Genomic DNA, 10,446 nt, shown 5'->3' with positions numbered 1-10,446 from the left:
TCAACGGAAAAATGTAGGGCATTTCCTCTCTACACCAATTCGCCAACACGAGAGGTAATTCCCTGCTTTGCAAAGTCTTCTAGCATTACGTTGTATTCGCCTTTTCCAACACTGACCTTCCTTGAAATGCCCCAAGACGACGTCATCCAGTGAGTTCAGGGGGCGGTGCGTCCCTGACCACACCCCCTGCTGCCAGAGCCTCGCTCCTCAGCAGTTTTTCCCCTCTTTTCAGGTGCGTCGTGACGTAAGACGTAGGTCACGCAACCTTGGCAACTGGTCCCGGAAGCAAAACCCGAGGGGCGGAGAAGAAGGCGGAAAGGAGGGCCTGCGTCCGGGTAGGCCGGCAGGGGGCGGGGTGGGGCCGGGCATGGTAACGGCTCGGAAGCCGAGGGGGCTGGGTCGGGGGGAGGCGGAGGGACCGGTGTCGGTCGCCGCCGCCGCCGCTGCCGCCGCTGCTCCAGCCTGTTCCGTGTGGCCCACGCGGGCCCCGCTGCGGCCATGATGATCCACGGCTTCCAGAGTAGCCACCAGGACTTCTCCTTTGGGCCCTGGAAGCTGACGGCGTCCAAGACCCACATCATGAAGTCAGCGGATGTGGAGAAGTGAGGCTCCGGGGCTGGGATTCGGGCGCGAGCTGGGGAGCTGGGCCTGGGCGGGAGGCAGGGCGAGCTCGGCGGAGCCCCAGCCCTTCTCTGGGGGGCGGAGGCTCGGGTCCCTCCGGACGGAACCTTTGAATTGACAACACCAGGAAATATTCCTGTCTCCACCTCCTGTCCTTCGGTTCGGGCCGCCAGGCGCTGCCTTCGTGAAATTGTCACTCCGCCTGGATTTGAGCAGAGCATGATTGTTGCGGTGGACTTTCCCCTCCCGTAGGTCTCTACCTGACGCAGCCTGCGCCACCTTTAGACTATTTCTTTCTGGGTGGATATGACCTGTTTTCTTAGGGGTTGATAACGGGGATGATATATATGCTTGGTTTTTAGCATGTCAGGGGCCGTGCCAGGCACGTGAGTTACAGAAGATGAAAGACAGCGTCTGCCTCGAGGAATTTACAGTCTTGTGAGAGAGACAGACGATTATAATACAGTGTGAATTGATATAGGTGTATATGCAGGGTTATTTGAGATTGTTTAAGGGAACAAGGCATCCGGGAAATTGGGATACCTGAACTGAATCTTGATAAAGTCGGTGGGATGGGGTGGGGCTTGGGGGCCTGTGTAAGGCCAGGGAGAGTGACAGCTGTGATGCGTTTGTGATGCCTGAACTGAATCTTGACAAAGTCGGGGGATGGGGCGGGGTCCGGGGGCACGTGGCAAGCCGGTGGGTCAGAGAGAGTGGGAGCCATGAAGGACTGTTTCTGTGTGATTGGAGTGTGAGGTATCAGAGGGGGAGTACTGTAGTGAGAAGCCAGAGGCAGGTAGGGCCCTGGGCAGTGGAGATACCACTGATAGAACTTTTATGCCAGGCTCAGGAGTTTCGAATTTTATCTGACTACTACCGGGTGCCATTTTATACAAAGGATCGACATTATCAGATGTACACTCTGAAAGATTTCTCTGGAGGTGATGTGGAGGATAGATTGGTGGGCTGCAGGACTGGGTAAGGAAACCGGTTAGAAGGGGTGAGAGGAGAGGTTTTAGAAGATTAAGTGCCTGAATTTGATGGCCACTTGATAGGAGGAGGAAGGAAGAAGGAGGAATCTATACCCTTGGCAAGATTTCATTGCCATTGGACAAGGTGAGAAACCCAGGAGGAGGAGCAGATTGGGGGCAGGTGTTGGATAGAGGATGAGTTTAGTTTTGTTGAAATATGTGTTGTGTGTGGGTTATAAAGTGGAGGTGTCTTAGGCGTTTATTTTGGAGCTTAAAAAAGATGACTTGTCCATGGATTTAGGTTTGGGAATCATCAGCTTATAGTTGATACCTGGAGCCTTGGGAGTGAATTAAGATCATCTAGAAGTTATCCAGAAGAAAAGGAAAAGGTCATGAGATGGAACCCTAGGGAGCACTGACATTTTAAGATTTAGGCAGAGGGAAGTGACCAGGGAAGAGAAGAGAGTCATGAAAGGATGTTTAGCTTCCTAATTGAAAAAAAAAAAAAAAAGTAACATTCTTGCAGAGTCACTAAGAAAAATTGAGAAAATACAGAAAAGAAAGGGAAAAAATTCCCTTCATCCCACCACAGACTGAGTTACTCTCTGAGTTTTCCTCTCCATATAACTTTCTCTGTTACGTATTGCACCATATATATAATTGTGGTATATAAAGCAGTCAGCTTCAAATTGCGGTTACCCATATAATTTACTTACAGACTCCCTAAGAGGTGCTGGATGCATGGAGAGTTCTAAGGGAATCAAATTGCAGATCTTTAATCTCCTTGTTTATTATTTCTAAAACAGCTCTGCCTGAGTATACTTAGTCCTTTTTCTTTCACAAAAGAAAGGTTTATCTGCTCCCATCCTAAATTTTTCTGTGATGCCTTGCCCTAGGGTATAGAAACCTCTTGGGTGCTATATAAATGAATTAGGGGAAATTTTGGATTAACGAAACTTCCTTTAATGAATTTAGGCATCTTAATCCCATAGAGGCTTCCTGTCTTCCTTGCCTTATAAATGGTCCTACCTATTTGTTAATGGTGAAGCTTGACATTAGAAATGGGGTTAAGATACTCTGTGTTTGGCCTGTGTTTAAGATACTCGGAATTTAGGACATTTGAAGAAGTGTAAGTTAGTGGCAGTGATTCTTTTACATATATGACTGGAATATTTCATAGGACTACCAGATTTTTCCAGATACGTTGGGAAAAATCCAGAGAATCACATCTTATATTAGTTCATGTTTGGTATGCATCATCCAGTAAAGTCGTTAAAACTTTACTACTTGACTGGTTTATTTTACTTAGCATAATGTCCTCAGGTGTCATCCATGTTGTCACAAATTGCAGAATTTCCTTCTTTTTAAAGGCTGCATAGTATTCCATTGTATGTGTAAAACACATTTTCTTTTCTTATTTTTTTGTTTTTTTTAAACCACGTTTTCTCTATCCATTCATATGTCTATGGACATTTGCATGGGAGTGTTGATCTCTCTAGTATTTAATATTTTCTACTTCCTAATAGCAAAAGAATAAATTTCACTTAAATTTATGATGAAAAATTAATGTTATTAGACATCATACTAAAGATGGACAACTTAAAAGGTTAGATCACTGATATGTGCACATATACATAAACACAGAGATAAAATAAACATACAGTGTGCCTGTTTTTTCTTTACTATTGTATCATAAGCATTTTTCTCCATTATATTCTCCCTTTAAGTATTTTTAATGGTTCCATAATATTTCATCATATAGATATACTATAGTTTACATAACCATTTATTTCTTTATAATTAGAGTATTTTCTATTAAAAATAAGATGATTATGAGTATTAATGTGTATAATTTTTTTTTCCTACATTGGGGATTATTTCTATATTACAGATTTCCCAAAGCTGATATTTTGGGTCAAAGAATATAAATTTGATTAAGTTCTTGGTACTTTTTTCTTAATTTTTGCCTCAGGGTGGAATGTAAATTGATACAGTTCTTCTGAAAATCAAGTGAGCAAGTGCTTGTTTCCCTCAGTGGGTGCTTTTGCTTTTTTTTAAAGCTTGCAACAAGTAGAGAATTTTACTGGCGAAGGTGTTTTCCTACAAGAAACAGGATCTTTAATTGCTATCTTTTCTTCATAGCCAAAATTAATATAATTGTTGTGTAAGAACAAAAAGTTCACCAGAGATAGGAAGCTTATGGAAACATGGGACTGTGGTGCATTAAGTCCTCTCCTGGGCAGTCATGGTGGAATTAGAACCCGTCTTTATTCTTGAAAGTGGTGGGGCTTTGATGATCCAGGAATGAAGTAGATGTTTATAATAAGAATCAATATTTTTTCCATTTAAGGCTTAAGTATTTTAATTTGTTTATGCAAGGTTTTTTGCTTGTTTGTTTTTAATATATATACAAGACTTGATTGGTGTGTCTGATTGGAAATAGATTTAAAGCAGTTGGAAAGAGAGTAATTGTGGTCTTGGGATATGCATAGATCCTTTGTTAGTTTTATGTCAGAATATATTCTTTAATATAGCATTATTTTACTTTACCTAACAAGTATAACTATGTAGCTGTTCAAAAATCCAGAAGTCTTAAAAAAGAAAAAGCCTTCGGTTCTGCTAAAGTAGCTATCATATAACACTTGCACTAAAATTCTGTGCTTTGTTCAGGATCCGTTAGAACTTCATTCAGAGCATATTTACACTTTTGACTCTATTGCATACTTTATAATTGTAACCATATTGGAAATGTAAGGAAGGAAAAGAGTTCCATATAGTCACTTTGCCCTAATAAATGAATTGTTAGCATTTTTCATGTTCTCTTTTTATTCATTATGCAATTTTAAGGAGTATGATTGTTTGATTTTCCACCCTTTGATAGATAAGAAACCAAATTAAAAGGGATGAGGTTGCTTCAGGGGCAGATACCTACATTCTAGAGTAGCTAGAGGTATACACACTCAATTGAACTTGAGGACATTGTCTTACAAGATTGTTAAATATGATGATCTCGGGCTTCCCTGGTGGCGCAGTGGTTGAGAGTCCGCCTGCCGATGCAGGGGACACAGGTTCGTGCCCCGGTCCAGGAAGATCCCACATGCCGCGGAGCGGCTGGGCCCGTGAGCCATGGCCGCTGAGCCTGTGCGTCCGGAGCCTGTGCTCCACAACGGGAGAGGCCACAACAGTGAGAGGCCCGCGTACCACTTAAAAAAAAAAAAAAAAAAAAAAAAATATGATGATCTCTGGTCAGCAAGAAAAGGTAAAATAACATTTTATATGTTTTGTTTAAAAACAAAGAGAAGTGTACAATACATTATGAAAATTTTCCAAAATCAGTATTAACAGAAAAAAATTGGTACATAAGATAACCAGAAAATCACTTCCATGGAACCTCTGTGTTAGTTGTGCTTTCAGGTTGTAAGGAACAGAGACTCCCGTCCACTGCCCACCCCCGTGTTGCCTCAAGTGATGAGAATTTAATAATACATGAGGAAATAACTAAACACGGAATTAGCTCAGAAAATGAACAGCAGTTCTTGTGGCCCCAACTATAGATGTCTCTAATCTTCTTGTCACCCTTATTTCTCAGTCTCTACTTTGCTCTATCTGCTTCTCTTGCTATTACTTAAAAATTTCACTCTCCCCTCTTCTCTACCTCATGGTTCTGTGTCATGCCATGTCTCTTAGTCTGTGCTTCATTTAACTGTCATTCAGACTTATAAAAAGAGGGATCAGAGTAAGTTTAATTGGCCGTTATTCAATTCAGCATGAGTGTTTCGGGCAGAGTTCTCAGGCTAAAATTCAGGGGTTCCTGCCAGCCCATAGATAATTGCCTTTGGTTGAGAAGCAAAACTTTCATCCCTAAATTGACAGTCCTGGTTGTCACTCAGGGGTTGGGGTCATAAGGCATGGTAACCTATACATTGACCTACTTTTTTCAGAAGTAACGAGTAGCCACTTAAAAGTCTTTATAACAGGGGTCACAGACTCAGCTTTTAAAGGGCCAAGGAGACTGGTGAACCAGAGAGCCTATGCCCCACTTGAAGGGGGCAACCTCCACTCAGCTCCAGCCAGTTGGTGTCACGTGGAAATACAGGTCCAATGTTGCCAAGTGTTTTTTTTTTTAAGAGAAACTAGAAGTCCAGATTTCTCAAAAATCTCTCAATTTTTATTGCCACCTCAATAATTTTGCCAGTTATTTCAAATATTAAAAAATATATTGTGTAGGCTAATCAAAACACATCTGTGGGTTCATAATTTGTGATCCTGGTCTTATAGTATGTCTAATATAACTTTCTTATGTAATGAGGCTAGCTAGATGAGGTCCAGGTCTTTAAAAGCAGTCTTATATAGTGGAAATAGGCCTGGTGTTACCACTTAACTGGCTCTGTGATTTGAGTTAGCTGCTTAAACTCTCTGAGCCTTTCTTAGCTCACAGGGTAGTTTTTTTTGTTTGTTTTGTTTTGTTTTTTTGCGGTACGCGGGGCTCTCACTGTTGTGGCCTCTCCCGTTGCGGAGCTACAGGCTCTGGACACGCAGGCTCAGTGGCCATGGCTCACGGGCGCAGCCGCTCCGCGGCATGTGGGATCCTCGCGGACCGGGACATGAACCCGCGTCCCCTGCATCGGCAGGCGGACTCTCAGCCACTGCGCCACCAGGGAAGCCCCACAGGGTAGTTTTGAGGCGCAAATTCAAGTGTCTCAGATGTGATCTCTGATCATCCTACCTAAAACAGTGCCTCCCCCATCACCTTGCTTTAATTTTTGTATATCACTTGTTACTAGCTGACATCATATTGTGTATTTATTTGTATATTTATTATCTGTCTAATTTAGCCCACTACCTAATACAGTGCCAAAAAGATATACACAGAGAGAATGGATGATGAAACCCCTTATAGACTTTACAAATATATTATTTTATTAAATCATGTATTATTTAACTCATTTAGGAGTAGAAGGTATTCTGTGGGGATCAGAAGGAAGCAAAAGTGCCAACAGTGATATAAAATAATCCTGCTGACTTTTGGTTATACATAGGTTAGCTGATGAATTGCATATGCCATCTCTCCCTGAAATGATGTTTGGAGACAACGTTTTAAGAATCCAGCATGGCTCTGGCTTTGGGATTGAGTTCAATGCTACAGATGCATTAAGATGTGTGAACAACTACCAAGGAATGCTTAAAGTAGCCTGCGCTGAAGAGTGGCAGGAAAGCAGGTGAGAATCTGGGTAGTTATGGGTTAAACAAAACAGAAAAGAGTTGAAAAAATATTCAGTTGTGATATGTGTATTTTATTAGAATGGCTAGTACTATTATTAAATCTGATAGTTGAATCATTCTAGAGTTCATTTTTCTCATCCATAAAATGGAGATTAATTACCCTGCTCTTGAACACTTCTTGAATTAAATTGAATTACAATTGAGCTGAGCTATGTAGGGTTTACTTTTTTGAGCTTTCAGTGTTCTTTAGTGAAGAGGCATTACACTGTGTACTTTAATGTTCCTAGTTTTGAAGAACAGTGTTTACTTATGATTTGCGTTGAAAATTTGAGGAGCACTGAAATTAAGAAAAATGTATTTTCTTTCATAATCAAATCAGCAGTTATTTACTTTGTGCCTATTATGTACTAGGTTCTTTGAAAAAAGTATAAGCCTTTAAACCATGTCCTCAGGCGGTGTACAGATTAATTGGAGAGACTACATTATCAGTACATGACAAGTTAAATAACAATAAATGTGCAGAAAAACTAAGACAGATCTTGTGTTAGTGAATTATGACAAGTATATGTATTTAGTAGGATATTTTATATTATCTGTAGAATGTAATTGGGTGTGATAAATGAAGACACATGATCTATATTCTACATCACTGACTGACCCTTCTCATTTTGGTGTTTGAGGACGGAGGGTGAGCACTCTAAGGAGGTTATTAAGCCGTATGACTGGACCTATACAACAGATTATAAGGGAACGTTACTTGGAGAATCACTTAAGCTAAAGGTAAAACTTATTTTTTGCTTTTATGAGTCATTGATTGCCTTGGACAGTTTCAGTGTTAGAACTTTCTAGTAATGAGTTATTTTATGCTGCTACTTTACTTTCTATTGTGCGAGGCTTCAGAACCTAATGTAAAGGGATTTTGCTTGTTGATTATCAGCACAAAATAAAAGAAAGCCATAGGGGAACAATTTTTGCTAAAAATGTGGTTGGTAGCAATGGCAGACTGCCTTAATGTTATCATTATCGCTATCAAGAAGCATTAAAATGTGTCTGTTCTTGGTGTAATGTATTAGGTGATATAGACAGAACCTGCTAGCTAGTAGCTTACGGTTTTACAGATGAACAGATATGTGGGCAGATAGAAATTTTGGTCAGACAGCTTGGATTATTGTTTTGCCTACACTATGTGTGAACCTGGTGTGACTTCAGGCAAGTTATTTAATCTGACTGGTTTTGTTTTATCAGTAAATTGGATAAACAGAAATATCTACCTCACAGCAGATATAAGATAAATCTAAGGGAAAATTCCCAATGAATTCTAAATCTCTATATTAATGTTAAGTTGCATCTGTGTAAGCCCTGCTCAGGAAGAGATTCACTTCGTGGTAAATGACACCAGGACGGTGGAATTGGTAGGCCTCATATTGGGAGCTTAGCTACATAGAGCCATGGATACTGCAGGGAACAGACAAAAAAATCCTTCCATTACAGTCTAATGGGGGAGGAAGGTTTTTCTAGTCCATTAATACTTCATAGATTAATATTCTCTCTTTTCACTCCTGATTGAAAAACTTTGCAAAGTGTGTAGGCCTTTTGATATTTCATTTCAAGGAGTGAGGAAACGAGAGCTTGTTTTAACCCAATGCAATAATGATGATGACTTACTTTGTGGGCTGACTTACAAAAGCCTCCTGGAGGCTATGAAGTAGCATTAGCTGTGATCAAGGAGCAAGATCCACGGCAGTAGAGACAGGGAGTGAGAGAGTAGTAGGAGGTGAAAGACATGTGCTCAGTACCCTTTATTGGCACGTCAGCCTGTCATGTAATTTGTTCTAAGGTGTTGCTGACAAATGTCAATGTGATCAAACACTCACTAGTGGTAAGGAGCTCAGGCTTTGGCAAACCTGAGTTCAAATCCCAGCACCATCACTTAACAGCTTGGAAAAGCAATTTAATCTTTGCTAAGCCTTAGTTCTCACTTTGGTAAACTAGGGATAATATCAGTTGTGAGGTAGTAAATAAGATAACATGTATTAAGTGTTTATGGCACAGTGTCTGTTAACACAATAAGATGTTAATAAATGGCAGCTGCTATTATTATGATAACATCATATCTCAAATGTCAAGGCAACTAAGTTAATATTATTGAAATACCAAGAGTAAAAGTAGCTATATTGTCTAAATAGTATTTACCCTTGCTTTATGGTCTAAACAGAGTTGATGAATGTGTTCCTTAAAAAATAGAGTGACTATTTTCCAGGTAAAATTGTTAGGACTTTGTTGCTTAATTCTCAAAATAGTCTTGTAGGATAGGCATTTTTATCCTTATTTTGTAGATGAAGAAATGGGTTCAAGATCTTAAAGTATGTGTCTCTTAGTAACATAACACCGATGTTAGAGCTTCTTGTTAAGCACATTTGTTATATGTGGGAGATCACTTTCATAGGAACATTTTTTACTTTTAACTTTGTTTTAATACCTAAGGATTTTTTGACCTGTAATATTATTTGAGATTTTAAATTATTTAATCCTTCAGCTCTTCCTTAAAACACTATTCAGAAGCCCTGGTATGTATAGGAAGTGTTTGCCTGTGTGGGAGAAGGTATTTTATGTGTACAGTAAGAATATCAGAGAATGAGGCATTAGAATGAAGCCTTTCCTTTGCCTTTAAATTGTTGGTTTTTAGTTGCTGGGGCCTGTTGGGGTGTGTGTGTGTGTGTGTGTGTGTGTGTGTGCGCGCGCGCGCGTGTGTGTATGTGTGTTTAATGATTTCTCACTCTTTAGGTTGTTAAACCTATTACTCTGAGTTGTAGCATGGTGTAAGAGGAGAGAGCCAGTCACAGAGTTGTACTGACCTGGCTGGATTCATATCCAGCCTTGTCATTTGTTGTCTGGGCTACCATAGGCACTTCTCTCAGATTGTGGTATGAGAATGTTATGAGAACACAGGTCAAATGCCTAATATGTACCTGGCCTATAGTAACCTATCAACGTTTGGCTGTTTTCTTATTAAATAAATAAATTGAATATGCACGAAAATATAAGTAGAAGACTGCCTCTTCTATTGATACTGCTTTTTAGGACTAAAACATGCTTAGTGTTCATGCATTTTAAAAAGCTTTTTTTTTTTTAAGCACATTGGAACATTTGCCCAAGATAGTGTGATTCAGTATCTTGAGCTTTCTTTTTTCCTTTTCTTTTCATTGTGGTAAAAAAATATGTAACATAAAATCTACTATTGTAGTTATTTCTAAGTGTATTAAATACTGTTAAGTATATTCATGTTGTTGTGCAACTAATCTCCAGAACTTCTTCATCTTGAAAAACTGAAACTCTATACTTATTGAACAGCAACTCCCCATTTCTTCCTTCTCCCAGCACCTGGCAGTCACCTTTCTACTTTCTGTTTCTGTGAATTTGACTATTCTAGATGCCTCATATAAGTGGAATCATACATTATTTGTCTTTTTGTGACTGGCTTATATCACTTAGCATAATGTCCTCAGGGTTTATCCATGTTGTGGCATGTGTCAGACTTCCCATCCTTTTTAGGGCTGAGTAATATTCCATTGTATGTATATACCACATTTTGTTTTTCCATTCATTTGTCAGTGAGCATTTGGGTTGCTTC

General features: G+C 39.9%; 1 protein-coding gene across 4 annotated transcripts in view; it reads left to right on the top strand.

Moving 5' to 3' along the window:
* The first annotated feature begins 251 nt into the window (after positions 1–251).
* Positions 252–10,446, top strand: part of TIPRL (TOR signaling pathway regulator) — a 36,246-nt gene continuing 26,051 nt past the window's right edge. Inside the window, exons 1-3 of one of the 4 annotated variants that reach the window (XM_004269727.4) lie at positions 252–602; positions 6,632–6,811; positions 7,496–7,595. In XM_004269727.4, the coding sequence (XP_004269775.1) occupies positions 499–602; positions 6,632–6,811; positions 7,496–7,595 (384 nt within the window). In that variant the 5' untranslated portion in view covers positions 252–498. The other 3 variants (XM_033428034.2, XR_004483263.2, XM_033428033.2) reach the window with 3 other exon arrangements.

Source organism: Orcinus orca, chromosome 1 (assembly GCF_937001465.1).
Source record: "Orcinus orca chromosome 1, mOrcOrc1.1, whole genome shotgun sequence".
Classification (NCBI taxonomy): domain Eukaryota; kingdom Metazoa; phylum Chordata; class Mammalia; order Artiodactyla; family Delphinidae; genus Orcinus; species Orcinus orca.
Note: the sequence above shows the minus strand (reverse complement) of the source record. Positions and strands in the feature narration are given on the sequence as shown.